Raw genomic sequence first — 14,930 nt, 5'->3', positions numbered from 1 at the left:
CAGACAGACACAAGACTGCACACCGCACACACATGCAGCACAGCGCTCAGTGTTGGAGTGGCTTATTGTTCTCTGGCATAGAGGACACAATATCCAAGTCTGGTAATAGAGGTTAGATTAATTGCTGACAAATCTGTATTCAGCAGTTCCCTTTCTCCCCGTGTGACAGATTTATGACAGAGATTGATGGAGAGGAGGGACAAGCTGAGAGCCAGCTCTGTTCAGTGAGAAAAGGGGACAACAGCTCAGTGATTCAAAGAGAAAGAGAGAGAAAGAAGAAGAAAATCCAAACACACCATCGCTTTGGTCAGATCTTATTCAAGCTACAAGCTCAAAGACCAACAGTTTTGTCTGTGAACATGTATTTCACAGTTTGTACCAAGGAAAAGTTACCTCCAACAATCCGTGCATGTTAGAAGTTAGCAGCTGAGTGTTCGCTGTTATTAGGTTAGAAGAAACCAAGATGATTGTCATTCTTTCTGCTGGTTTCTTCTTAAGCATGCCAGACAAGCAGATGACATTTGCAGTTTCCCAGTTACTGTACGGGCATGGGATTCGAATAGTTTTTACATCTAAGTAAGAAAGTGGGCATGTTTATGATTAAATGAATAATGCACAACAAAACACAGCAGTAAACACACACATTGACAAATTACTGCATTATACTGAGATGTATTCATTTCAAATGAAGCTCACTATTCAACATTTGGCTTTTCTGTCGAGGCCGAAAAGCCAAATGTTACATTCAGGATGTTTCTTCAGTTCTCGTTCACAAAAACAAGGACCTTCATCCAGACACAAAGACTTTATATGAATGCTTAAGTCTTGAAGAAAGGGCATTGAGGCTAAACTAGTTTTTCACCTCTAATTAAATTGCACCAGTGAGATGATAATAATAAATGGAATACACAAATAGATGAACTGAAATTCCATGGTGGGTAAATGTCATGTATAGTTTGACTAGCTGACCACATTCGAAGCACTGTGGGGAACTAAGAAAGCTGATGATTCATTTAAAATAAACTTAAGTATCCTGTCCAGCTCTTTCCCTCAACCTCATGTCACAGCCAGAAGCTTCTCTCAGTGGCTGAGGCGATGCCAGCTGCTTGTAATCAGGAGCATTTGGGAGTCAGATCACATGACACCCTTGAGGCACATACGGACACTTAGATGTATGCATACAGAGCGCAGTGCATCTTTAACCGCATACTCCTTCCCACAGGCAACTCCTTTGCAGTCAAGATCACCTCCAGATGTGCACACTGTATTCTCACACGGGGGAAGGGTGCTACACAAGGGAGGAAGTTTGAAAAACCTTCTGAGTATTTCTCAGGATGTTTTGGGTGGGATTAGTGTTTATGTTTTCTACAATGATGCAACAGATTTGAATTTAGCTTAAAATTAGAAGGGCAAAGTCCTTATGGTCAGAACCTGCTAGAAAGGATTGTTACTCTGCTGCCTCCTAGTGGACAAAGTCATTAAATACACTGAAATATATGCATGGTCAAACATGTAAATACTCATTTTGGTGGCGTGTATTCAAGAATTGTGGCAAAATGACATAAAACACATTTTTCTTCAGTTTTACCTGTAGTTATTTATTTTCCATTTCCATTGTCAAAAATTTAATTTGATATACATATAAAACAGAATTATTTCTTTCAAGACTAATACAAGAGACAAGGCATCGCTCGTTCTATGGCTCCGAAACTGTAGGATTAATGTTACCGCGGTACAAGTGTTCTTCTTCTCAGTGGAAACTTCCTCTCCCCCCTCTACAACTACATTTTTCCTCTACTGTCACCTCGTCCTTGAAATAGACATCGGTTTCACATAATACTTATTACAAGGACAAAGTGCACAGATGTCACCTTTACCTACATGTAAAAATGAAGTGGGCAGGAAAATATAAATAACGATTCAGTACAACAATCCAAAACTGGACCCAGAAACAAAAGCGGATGTAAGGTCAATGGTGCAGGAAAAGGCAGCACAACAAGAAATGGTTATGTAGTCTATGACAGGCACGCATGTACTGGTATTGCACATATATTTATAGTCACATCCACCTAATGAATGAATCTCCTGGCTACATGTTTATGCAATCATTCTACGGTGCAATGAAGGCATTTTACTTTATATTTACCGTACATTCACATAGACATCAACAGGTTTAAAGTCACCAAAATAACTTGTAGATTCTTTTTTTTAACAGCACATTTAAAATCCTTAAACACTGGATTTTTAACAGTGATTTTACATTTTGGTCAAATCCTCTTTTTTTTTACCCTTAGTTTTACATAGCATCAGCTACTGTTTGCACTCACTGATATGATTACACAATAATATTTTATTAATGAATTTAGCTACGGCTGCACTCAACTCACATTCAGATATCTGACAGAATCAAAGCAGAAGTGCATGACATGAGTCACACTCCACAAACTTTCACACGTGTCACAGAGGTGTCACCTTTACAGTGACACATTACTTGTGCACTTTGGATCAAATTCACTTAAACAGAACAGATGAAGACTGTTCAGGAAGTATCCCTGAAAATGAACTGATGTTAACAGGATATTGTTATTTGTGAAATATTACTAAGTTAATTCATGATGGCTAATGTTAGCGAACTTCAGGCAGAAATGGCTGTATAACTTTGACCTGAAACTCTTCATTACCAATTGGGCCAGTTCTATTGTCGACCGCACTATATTACATAACAGGTGTCTCCCACGACTGTATGGAGGCAAGACATTCACCAAAGCATTAGTTATGTGCTGCATTCTTCAGCCTTAGAATACAGAAAGCAAAGAGGATATTTTGTGACTTTGTATCTAAAAATAAATAATAATAATAAATAACTGTAACATTTTATTAAAATAATTTGGTTGCTTAATAGAGTTTCTTAAAATAAAATATATCAACGTTTCTTTATCTACAGAAAGTGCAACTATAGCAGAGACTGTTGGTCTAATGAAGGTTATTAAACACAAGGGCCCACATTACAGTGCAACCTTGTTTATGCAGACTGAAAGGTCTCAGATGAAGTTGACATTGCTCAAATAGCTTCACTTTATTAACTGTAACTGTTTTATAGTGTAACATGTAATGAAAGTGCGAGGAAGGCCTTCAGAGTCCAGCTCAAGATGAATATACAAAGTTGCACTAGTAAGAAAGGTTCCTGAAGAATAAAAAGCTGCAGTATGATTAGTTTTGGGTGGAGCGTGGGTAAATTATTGCTTAAAATAAAACCCTGAAGCCTCCCTCATTTTTTGATACGCACACGTTTCTGGTTTTTCCTACCTGATGTTATCCAAAATGCCTTACATGAGTATTCGTGGCCTTGTTTGAGGTAAATAAATAAGAATACAAGCAGAAAACAAACACACAGGGTGCTGTCGGTATAACAGACTTGATTCTTACACAATCATTAATTTAAAGATGAACACCCAATAAAGGAAACATTACACCCCAAAAAGCACATTGTTGATGGTGCTTTCATTTCCCGTTTTCTGATGAGTCTACCAAATAATCAACCATATTAAACATATCATTGTTTTTGCTTACTTTTTTGTTGACACAAGGTTTTTTGATAACCAGCAATAAATTATTACTTAAATCTGCGCTTTGCCTCAGCTCTGTGGAGCGGTACAGGTTAACGGTTTTACTATTTTGTTTCACTCTCACTGTTTTCATGGTACTGTTCTTTTAGTTAAAAGCAAACTAAATTTGACTCATACAAGCTGAAACAAAACCGCCATCTTTTGGAGATGAACCAGTATGGTTAATTGAAATGGTACGTCCCAGTTACCTTTATATGACTGCATGGTTTGAAACAGAAAACAGTTCTGTGACTGTCAGTGGAGCAGCTCCAGGACTTGCCTCTAGAGTACAACTCCATATCACTGCTCTCCACAATTCAGTTAAAAGTTGGACGTTCAGTAGTATTGGAATCTCACAGCTAAATATTGTTTAAGATTGTTCAGATGGTGTAAGAAGGTTGACATTATATGTGCCTAATAAAAACAAAACTCCAAGCCAAGGTGTTTAAGATATAGGAGTGGTGAGGGCCAGAGCTATAAGTAGGTAGGGATTTGAATTTAGGGAAATTAAACAATATATATGTAGTACGGTATATATATTTTATATATTTACAAACTTCACAAAGGTAGAAGTGAATGGATGGATGTTCTACACCCTTGACTTTCCCTGTGTGTCTGAGAAACATGTGTTTTATGGGTAGCTGGTAGAAACTAAAGACTCCTTTTTCTGAGCACTGAAGTGGCTGATGGTTGAAGCAGCCAAATCCTGTCCAGTCAAGAGATGCAGTCGAGTCTGTCATGAATCTGGACATCCTTTACTCATCGATGAATGCAATCTCTTCAAACCTGCAGGGCGAAACATGCAAAGGCTGAGTTAAGACAGCACAGAGCACAAGGCAGCAACCCTGAGTTTTGAATAACAAAATAATGTTAAAATACTAAAGATACAAATGAGCACAATATAAAGCAGGAATGTTTCCAGATTGTAGGGGTGAGGAAAAATAAGGGGTGTGGCCTTGCCTTTTTAGCAGTCAAAGGACGAGTGTCCTTTTGATTGGTGTTGAGAGATTTCCACACGGTGGTTTTAGACATTTCATCAGATATGTTAATATCAGAGGGGTCACACCTGAGGAGCACGGAAAGGAACCGGAGGGTTTAGGGAGAGGTCTCACTCACAGGTGGCACAACAGAACAACACACACTAGTATATAAATACAAGCATGCATGTAGGTTGCTTGGAAAGTGACAAAAATCCTTGTATACAGGGAGTGCAGAATTATTAGGCAAGTTTTATTTTTGAGGAATAATTTTATTATTGAACAACAACCATGTTCTCAATGAACCCAAAAAACTCATTAATCTCAAAGCTGAATGTTTTTGGAAGTAGTTTTTAGTTTGTTTTTAGTTTTAGCTATTTTAGGGGGATATCTGTGTGTGCAGGTGACTATTACTGTGCAGAATTATTAGGCAACTTAACAAAAAACAAATATATACCCATTTCAATTATTTATTTTTTACCAGTGAAACCAATATAACATCTCCACATTCACAAATATACATTTCTGACATTCAAAAACAAAACAAAAACAAATCAGCGACCAATATAGCCACCTTTCTTTGCAAGGACACTCAAAAGCCTGCCATCCATGGATTCTGTCAGTGTTTTGATCTGTTCACCATCAACATTGCGTGCAGCAGCAACCACAGCCTCCCAGACACTGTTCAGAGAGGTGTACTGTTGTCCCTCCTTGTAAATCTCACATTTGATGATGGACCACAGGTTCTCAATGGGGTTCAGATCAGGTGAACAAGGGGGCCATGTCATTAGTTTTTCTTCTTTTACACCCTTTCTTGCCAGCCACGCTGTGGAGTACTTGGACGCGTGTGATGGAGCATTGTCCTGCATGAAAATCATGTTTTTCTTGAAGGATGCAGACTTCTTCCTGTACCACTGCTTGAAGAAGGTGTCTTCCAGAAACTGGCAGTAGGACTGGGAGTTGAGCTTGACTCCATCCTCAACCCGAAAAGGCCCCACAAGCTCATCTTTGATGATACCAGCCCAAACCAGTACTCCACCTCCACCTTGCTGGCGTCTGAGTCGGACTGGAGCTCTCTGCCCTTTACCAATCCAGCCACGGGCCCATCCATCTGGCCCATCAAGACTCACTCTCATTTCATCAGTCCATAAAACCTTAGAAAAATCAGTCTTGAGATATTTCTTGGCCCGGTCTTGACGTTTCAGCTTGTGTGTCTTGTTCAGTGGTGGTCGTCTTTCAGCCTTTCTTACCTTTTCTCAGTTCACGGGCAGTTATTTTGCGCCTTGGTTTTTCCACACGCTTCTTGCGACCTTGTTGACTATTTTGAATGAAACGCTTGATTGTTCGATGATCACGCTTCAGAAGCTTTGCAATTTTGAGACTGCTGCATCCCTCTGCAAGATATCTCACTATTTTTGACTTTTCTGAGCCTGTCAAGTCCTTCTTTTGACCCATTTTGCCAAAGGAAAGGACGTTGCCTAATAATTATGCACACCTGATATAGGGTGTTGATGTCATTAGACCACACCCCTTCTCATTACAGAGATGCACATCACCTAATATGCTTAATTGGTAGTAGGCTTTCCAGCCTATACAGCTTGGAGTAAGACAACATGCATGAAGAGGATGATGTGGACAAAATACTAATTTGCCTAATAATTCTGCACTCCCTGTATAATCTTACCACTCCAAATATGATGTCTATTATTTAAATTTGAACATGTGTGCTCACCTGGGATCGTGGGCTTTTGGAGCCTGAGCAGGCTTGGTCTTCTCCATGGGAATCTGAACTGTAGTCGAATCTTCTTTATTTGTGCTGAGCATAACCTGTGACTCCTGCGAGACAAATCCATGACGTACGCGCTCAATATGTGCACATTTATGCATTCACAAAAGGTGAACTTTACATTTTAAAATTCCCTTTAGACTACCTCTTCAATCTTTTTCGAGGCATCGTCAAGATTTTTTTTCTTCCACTCGGGCATTAGGTCATCTAGATAGCTTAGCTCTCGCTTGGAGAAACACAAGTCCAACACCTTGCGGATGAAAACCAGAGCCAACACCTGCAGAAAAAGGCAGACGAACAGGCTCGGTGTTTAAACAGAAGATACGGCTCCACTAGGTAAGACGGAATGGTTGTGGTCAACTCACCATCATGGGGAAGACTATGGCCGCCGGTGATGTCTTAATGACCCAGAGAAGCACCAGACACGTGAGCTGGGTGACAGTAAACAGATGCACCTTTCTCAAGGGAACGTGTCGCAGGTAGATGAAATCTGGCTGGTGCTTCGCCGGCATACCAAACAGTTTCAGACGGTCAAAGAACTGAGAAGTGGTAAAGATGAAAGCAGGTGTTATGGAAGTTGGCAAAGGAGAGAACAAATTAATGAGAGCAAAGCAAAGAGACAGATGGTGAATATGGAAAAAGAATGAATGCATCTGGTTAGTTCAGACAATAAACTGTCAGGCCATGATTAATTGCAACAGCATTATAATTAGAAAAGGCAAGGGTGCAGCAGGGGGCATCCAGCAAGAGAGGACAAGAGAACAGTTTTAATTATTTTGCAGTTTTGAGTCAGAGTTGGTGTTTTTTGGGGGGGGGGGTTTTTTGGAAGTACGTTATTCATAGTGTAGTATTGTTTCAGACATTCTCCAAAAACAGTCTGCATGCCAAAATATCCTTGGGCAAGATACCGAACCCCGAGGAGCTCCTGATGTGTTCATCAGAGTGTTAATATATACAGCAGCATGCATCGAGAAGGGGCCGGAGTAACCACTTTTTCCTGGTTTGAACCTCCTCACTGGCAAAGACCAGTCTGCGTGGAGTCTGCATGTTCTACTGTGTCTGTGCGTGTTTCCTTCCACAGTCCAAAAACATGCTTGTTAGATGAATTGGTTATTTAATTTGGCTGCATGTAAGGATTGGAGAATGAGTGGTTGCCTGTCTCTCTGTGTTAGTCGTGTGGTGGATCGGCAATCTGTGCAATGGCTGGCGTATTCAATCACACCAGGACAAGGCGCCTTCAGCTGCCACCAGATTAAAGGAAGGAGAGCTTTCTAAATAATCATAATCACAGTATATTTTGTTTTTGTGTCAACTGCACAATCATGCTGCATAGTTCCTCACCTGGATGCCTTTTAATGAAGACACTCCCATGTAGAGGAAAACACCATACAACACTGGCATAGGAATGAGCTGAAAAAACAAACAGACATTATATTTTTATCAGCTAATTTATCCATTAACTTCCATTATAAGTATTATATTTTTTTTTTACAGCAGATATTTCTTGTCATAGTAGGTATATTGCACATCTGATTCATGTGTAATACACCAGAGGGGGCCACCATTATATAGCTTCTCTGACTAACCTTGAGGGCTCTAGTCATGAATACAGATAAGCCCATGAGCAGGAAGATGACCAGGCCAGTAAGTCTCTGTTCTCTGATCCCCAGGAAGCGAGGCTGCTCCCCTGGAGCTGAGCTCTCTGACTCCAGCTTCAGACTATTGACATGAGAGATCGACAAGACAGTGGCTGCCACGAACCAGGGCAAGCCCATGATGGAGCATACGGCCAGCATCACTCCCACCATCAGCAGGTCCAGATGGTACCCACAGCCTTTCTGTATCGCAGAAGTCCGAAAATCAGAAAAGCTTCAGGACTTATTTGAATATGATTAAAAAAATGTTGTCTTACCAGTAGTTTGTGCTCTTTGCGGTTGACTATAACGGCAGTTATTTGTTGGTCCATGAAGATGAGGATCGTACAGAGAAGAGCAGGAATCGATGCAACCAAAGCTGTCCACCATGGATTTCGCCCTATTGGATTGATGAACCAACCACGATCATCTCTGGTAGGCTGAAGAGGTAATTACCAGAAATATAATGCAATAATGCAGCTAATCATCCTCAATGGTTTTATATCATGAAGTGCAAGTTATACAGTTCCTCTATACCTGGAATTTGCTTGGCACATTCAGCTTTTGGGAGGGTACTCCAATGGCAAAGTCAATCAGGACCATAAAAACAATGGTAAGAAACACTGCAAAATCACTGATCATAGACCGCACCTGAGCAGAAGAGACAACAAGGCTACGAGATTAATGATCATTAACACAATGCAATAAGTTTTAATGCTATTGCCAGTGCCTACTAATCTATTACTCATGATGTGGTTAGTTACCTTAGTGGGGAAATAACGGCTAGTCTTGAATTGTTTGAGAAAGGCAGACATGAAGAACGTTGAAAAGAACAAGATAGCAGACCAGAAAAGGACATCTGGGGTGTAGGGGCCATGGTGACCGCATGCTGTCCCAACAAAGTGGCCGTGCAGACTGATACACTCCTACAGAGATGAACAGAGATCCTATTACAATAAATGCATCACATTCATTCATGCATCACATAAAACTGTTTTATCAGAATTATGTGGCGGACTGGAAGAGTCTACAGAGCATAAAAAAGACATAAAACAGACAAACAAAATGGCCTTTGGTGTGCTTAGCTAAACACACAGCAGCGAGAGTTTAATTGAAGTCTCCTTGTCAGTGTTTGCAAAGATCCTTAAGTGAGGTCGGCTGCACATTGGAAGGTGAGGGGGTTAGTTGAATGTTAACAAGTTGGGAAAGTAAACAAGCTGGAACAAATGTGGCAAGTGCTATTATGAAAGTTATATCAACATTAGACTTCATTAGATGTGTGTTCCCACATAGTTACGTTACCTTGACAGTCAGGTTGGTCCAGGGTACAGCAGAGGCTGTGATGTTTCTCTCAGTCCAAATTTCCACGGTTTCATTACTTGGATTATCAGGTTCTGCACACTTACAGCTACAGACAAAGACGCATAACACACACAATGAATTGAACTATACATCAGCTCACAAAAATGTGTTTTTTTTCTTCAGTAGTCAGAACAAGTCAAGCATAAGATGAGGAAAGCAGGAAAGTGATCAGCAAAAAAAGAACGAGCAGTGAAAAAGCTACAGCGTAAACATTCTGGTAAACTCTCGAGGAAATTGAGTTACTGACTATGCCAGGGTGAGCTTGTCCAAATCACTGTATGCGTTGTAAGGGTAGAGTTCTCCCAGGTGAAACAGTTTTTCCAAAGCCTCATAGATGAAGATGAGGCAGATGAGGGCAGCAAAGGCCTCCTCTGTGAAACGAGTGATGTAGCACACCAGGGAACTAGCATCTGTGGCAACCAACAGTAAACACAGCAGGGCTGTCCATAAGCCTATGCAAGTCCGCAGCGACAGATAAGAAAGGTCGTAGTCCCTGAAAGAGGAGAGGAGAGGAAATGAGAGAAGAGACTAAAGTTAGAGCACAGCGGGGAACAGGGACAAATGTCATTTTGGCGATAATGATGTCACAAGGAAGCTGTTGTGAGTCCTGTACATACTTGCAGAATTTGAAGAGGATTTTCTCAAACACAAGAACAGGACCTGTGCTGCCCAGGATGGTGAGAGGCTGACCAGCAAACAGCGAGTAGGCTACTCCAGTCATAGACGCACCAAATAAGGACTCAATGGCGCTCTACAACATATGTTGCAAATGCAGAGAGCCTGTAACCTTTGCTACACAATCTTCAGTAACATTCAGTCTTGATGCTGTGGTAGTAATGGCCTAAAGACACGGCAGTATATAACTACAATATAGTACTGTGAATGTGTCCTTGAGTGTGTTTAAGCTCTTACAATACGTCCTTCTGTCGCCTCCCCCAGCAGTCCCCCGAAGGTGATGACAGGAGACATGCAGGCACAGTAGAGGAAGAGGAAGGAGGCCACACACTGGAGGCTGACACCATCCTTAAAATCACTCCAATAGAATGGAGCTTTCCTCTTGATGTCCAGGATCAGACCACCAAATAACCTGATCGCAGCACATATGGAAAGAAGAGGACTAGTTCAGTAAACAAAGACAGTTTAACCTGACATATCCTCACTGCATGAACATGATGAGCATGGAATATTTTCAGAAACAGTTCTATTTTTTTGTTGTTTTTTTTTGTATTTGCAAAAACACATCAAGGCAAAGAATAGTACAGTACATGGACTTGGGACACTTAAAGAAAGGGGGGAAACTGGTACTAACATTTGCCTAACGAGCAACATGTCCCCTGTTTGATCTGGGGTTGGGTCAGGAACGACATTCAGTGTAAAAAAATGGAAAAAAAAAACAAGGGGAAAAAATCAGCCAAATCAAACGTGTAACTACCTGCTGTACCAGGCCCTAGTGAGTAAGGAAGCAGCATGGTACTTATTGAATTACTGAAATAACTAGCTTAACTATAGTGAAACTAGCAAGTGTAACGCCTTTGTGGCACTGCTTTATAGTCCTCAAGTCTAATGGCTGCTTCTAGTGGCTCTGTGGTGTTGTAGAAAGGTTCACTGGGATTGTGGTGTGTGACAGATCACAGCTCCTTGCTGTAATAAGTCACCTAATTGACCTACAACCTATGAGCCATAGCAGCATCTTGGCACTCTTCAACTTTAATCGGTGCTGTATCAAACATTTGAAACAGCCTCACAATAAAATCACAATAATTTCAAGTTATTGTGTTAATGTAAATAGGAAAAGTGCTGAGGAAAGACACCTGCAAAAGATCTGGAGCCACCATAAAGGCCTTGAGTGGCTCAGCAGGGCAAGTTTATCAGTAGTTTAGCAGCAGTTTAGACTTGTAGCGCAACACTCTCTGTCATGACCTCCTCCAAACAGTCCGCAGTTCTAAGGAGGGAGCCTGTGATCGTCACGTGTTCAGCATTCAAGTGACTTTTTATGCTGTGTAGAATTCAGATTGCACTGTGGAAAATGTGCACATTTGCTGCTGGATGAGAACAACAAAATTTAATTCATCTACCTCTCAAAGGTTCAGTCTTTTATGCTAAACTGAGATAAACAGCTCCTGGCTCAAGCTACACAGCTAACACACAAATGGACATTATAGTCATCTAATTTAACTCTTGGCATGATAGTTGCTACTATTTTCTAAATTCAAGTTATTACTTTAAGATTAATTTGGACAATTGATAACATGATGATCAGAAGAAAAAAATGGGTTAAAATGAAGTTGCCTGTAAATGATTGTTGTAGACAAAATGGACAAGATGTGATTGTACTAACCTTTATTTCAATAAAATGGAACTTTTTTTGGTACCTCACTAAAAATTGTGGTGTGTGGGATGTAAATAGAAAAGATAAAAAGAATCTTGTTGAGAAAGAAGATTTCAAAGACAACCTTTTCTTTAAAGAATAAAGTAAAATGCTTTCGTCTTCAGTTTCCTTCAGGCTGTCACATTCGCACTGGTAATTGTCACTTGTCTGTTCCTCACAAATCCAAATTTAGATTTCGTGACCGGAGCAAATGGGAACACAGTGAAGAGTGCTAAACTCAGGCCCAGGCTGCAACACATCCATTAAGGCACCTAACTGCAAGCTGTTTTAAGGGTTACATTTCTGGGGGAAAACACCCTGCTGTCTGAATATGCCTTCTACAGTCACCATTACAGAAGCAAGAAGTCTGGGCAAACCTTCCAGTTCTCTGCAGTTCTGGCCCGTGGTGTTCAGCATGCAGCTCTTCCTCTTCCTGACAGACGGTGCCATTAGGGACTCCAGGCATCTTCCTTTTCTCCTGCAGATATCAAGGAATGCAAAATTATGATACACTGAACCAACAGTTATAAATTTTCGTTGTACAAATATCTTTAATTGACTGCAGCTATGTACCTGAGATGGGACCTTTTTTGGGGGTTCAATACGGATTGAGGGGTCCCACTCTCCTGGTGGCAGGACAGTTACTTGGTCTAGAAACTCATCTATTCCCGCTAGAAGGTCACTTCTGTCCTTTGCCTTATATGCTACATCATGAAAAATCTGGTACAGAAAAAAGCAAAAGAAATAGAAAACTCAGCCTCTTTATACCTGCAAGAGAGATGCTCAGATTTATTTTGATTGACAGAGTGCTTACCTCATCTGTCATGATGGTTGCCATGGAGCGACCGATTTCATGGTATTGCTGAGCCTTCCCATCAGGGCCAAGAAGTATGAAGAGGAACCTAATATTTGTCAGCAGATGAATTTCAGTTTATAAAGAGTTTCTGGAATATTGAATTTGATTTTATGATTAAAGCAGGGAGCTGCAGCTGTCTACCTGGTTGGTATGGGCACCTCTGTAAGTCCAGTGAGCAGCACAGCAGGGGAAAGGCGCACAAAGGCTACAATAGGCCTCTCCAGGAAGTCCAGCTCTCCCACCAGCACATTGGAAGCCTCTGCACCCTCTGGGATCTTTTTCATGAAGTGCAGATCCACCTGTTCAGACAGGACAGATGCAAATATCAGTACAGGATTTGATCTCAATGTTGATGTTATGATGTAAGTCGATTGGGATTTTTGTTACGGTATTTAAAAACGTTGTTTGTGAATTTTTGTATATCTATTCTTCATTTGTCTCCAGTTTTCTTTTCTATGCTATTGTAACTTGTCTGCCCAGAATTAATGTCCTTAATTTTCTTCTCTTTAGCGTGTTGTTTATTGATTTACTGTAATAACTAACTTAACTGTAGAGAACCGAGCAGGTCCAGTGCTCATTGGAAACCTTTGTCTGTGGCTTTATGGCACTGCTTTTTAGTCTTTCGTTGGTGGACTGCTGTTAGTGGCTCTGTGTTGTTGTGGTTATCACATTTGCCTTACATGTGGAAAAACCTCTTGTTTGATACTAAGAGGAAACACAAAAACCCAACCTCAGGGGGTTACAAGCCTGGATAAATGGGAGTGTTGAGTAAGAAAGGGCATCTGCTATGGCAACCCTTTGGGAGGCTCTAAAAGTACCTTTATTGATGGGCTACTGCTGTGTGTTGTTCCACTGTAGGGGGCACTATGTGACACAATTGTTTCTCATTATATTTACAGCATCCCAGTTCAGGTCTCCAGTGCATTCTCAGAGCTGAGAGCCCCCCCCCCCCACACACACACACAAAATAAGATCTGTTGTTGTTGTTTAGCATAATCATATTTACAAGTATTCTGGGTTTTTTTTTAATAGCATTCATCTAAAGAAATGCAACATTTGCTCTACAGCCTGCTTGTTTACCTTACTCAGGTCCACCTGAGTGCTGTCCTGTCCAGCACCGTTCTTAGCTGCTTCGTTGGATTGAATAGGCTGGGGAGACGTGGCTGACCCTGCAGGGTGTTTATGTGCATGTGTGATGGAAGGAGACAAATGATTCAGAGTCAGTAAATATGATAGTTGTTGTGCCAAGTCCAAACTAACAACGATGAATAAAAAAATATATCGCCCTGAAAGAAATATATGTTTGTTATGCAGTCTGACTTACTTTAATCTAATCAAATCAATACTTACTTTTCATGTATTTTTATGTATTTTTACCCTGACTATAATTTGAACTGAAAATCTTAATTAATATTACAATTAAAAACCCAATCAAGGCCCCTCAGCACACAGCCAAAGTACCCCCCCCCCCCAAAAAAAGCCAATTTCAGCCCTATATCAAGACATGACTTCTACTTTGATGTAGAGAGCACAAGTCAGGATGCGCTTGTGTGTGACATCCACCATCAAACTCACCAATCAGATGAGGTTCTGACTGTTTGCGTGCTCCCTCTGTGATGGAGCGTACAATGGGAATCAAATTCTTCTTCTTCTCGTTTTGGTGGTGGTGTCTCTTGAGCAGCGCCTCACGAACCCTCACTCTTACGCTGTCATCCAGCTCATTGGATGCCTCCTGGTGGTCCAGTACCATGTCTGCAACGCAGGTCAAACTCATAAACCCAGAGTTTAGTATGATCAGAGCGTTGGTGTTCCACATCAAATCATAATGTCTCAACATTATACCCTCCTTGATTTATGGAACACATGTTAATTTTATGTAACCGCTGCTTTTAAAACAAATACAAGCCAATCTGGTCAGACATCTTTCACTGTTGAACAGAAGGTGAAAGTTTAAAGGGTTATGTCAATATCTGTCCACATGAAACTGCAGAATAATCAGCATCTCTCCATCTTTCTTACCGCTTCTGCACTTTATCAGGCCTTGCTTACTCACTTGTTCTTGTTATTTTTGTTTGTGTGTGTGTGTGTGTGTGTGTGTGTGTGTGTGTGTGTGTGTGTGTGTGTGTGTGTGTGTGTGTGTGTGTGTGTTTGTTTGCATGATGTGCATAATTACCTCATCCAGTCATGAGTATGCATAAATAAATGAAGGTGCAAAGTTTATTACTTGCATGCAAATGAGTTTGGATCAAAGTAGATTTTATCCAATCACAGTTTCAGCTGCAATTTCCAAGTAAAATCCAGGTGTACAGGTGCTGACAGCAATACAATTTCGGCTCAGGTTT

The 14,930-nt window shown here is 40.8% G+C and overlaps 1 protein-coding gene across 2 annotated transcripts in view; it reads right to left on the bottom strand.

Moving 5' to 3' along the window:
* Positions 1-1,571: 1,571 nt before the first annotated feature.
* Positions 1,572-14,930, bottom strand: part of slc4a8 (solute carrier family 4 member 8) — a 33,871-nt gene continuing 20,512 nt past the window's right edge. Inside the window, exons 6-25 of one of the 2 annotated variants that reach the window (XM_085273845.1) lie at positions 14,164-14,340; positions 13,669-13,757; positions 12,730-12,887; positions 12,547-12,634; positions 12,306-12,452; positions 12,110-12,210; positions 10,277-10,451; positions 9,982-10,115; positions 9,612-9,857; positions 9,305-9,410; positions 8,767-8,928; positions 8,540-8,653; positions 8,281-8,442; positions 7,955-8,206; positions 7,710-7,778; positions 6,734-6,907; positions 6,514-6,645; positions 6,315-6,418; positions 4,566-4,671; positions 1,572-4,391 (exon numbers count right to left, since the gene is read on the bottom strand). In XM_085273845.1, the coding sequence (XP_085129971.1) occupies positions 4,386-4,391; positions 4,566-4,671; positions 6,315-6,418; positions 6,514-6,645; positions 6,734-6,907; positions 7,710-7,778; positions 7,955-8,206; positions 8,281-8,442; positions 8,540-8,653; positions 8,767-8,928; positions 9,305-9,410; positions 9,612-9,857; positions 9,982-10,115; positions 10,277-10,451; positions 12,110-12,210; positions 12,306-12,452; positions 12,547-12,634; positions 12,730-12,887; positions 13,669-13,757; positions 14,164-14,340 (2,702 nt within the window). In that variant the 3' untranslated portion in view covers positions 1,572-4,385. The remainder of the gene's footprint in view (positions 4,392-4,565; positions 4,672-6,314; positions 6,419-6,513; positions 6,646-6,733; positions 6,908-7,709; positions 7,779-7,954; positions 8,207-8,280; positions 8,443-8,539; positions 8,654-8,766; positions 8,929-9,304; positions 9,411-9,611; positions 9,858-9,981; positions 10,116-10,276; positions 10,452-12,109; positions 12,211-12,305; positions 12,453-12,546; positions 12,635-12,729; positions 12,888-13,668; positions 13,758-14,163; positions 14,341-14,930) is intronic. The other variant, XM_085273847.1, reaches the window with a different exon arrangement.

This window comes from Mchenga conophoros, linkage group LG5 (assembly GCF_057382185.1).
Source record: "Mchenga conophoros isolate Kocher_MC1m ecotype Shallow Benthic linkage group LG5, M_conophoros_male_GT1.1, whole genome shotgun sequence".
In the NCBI taxonomy this organism is placed as follows: Eukaryota; Metazoa; Chordata; class Actinopteri; order Cichliformes; family Cichlidae; genus Mchenga; species Mchenga conophoros.
The sequence above is the reverse complement of the archived record's forward strand: the minus strand, read 5'-3'. Positions and strand labels throughout refer to the sequence as shown.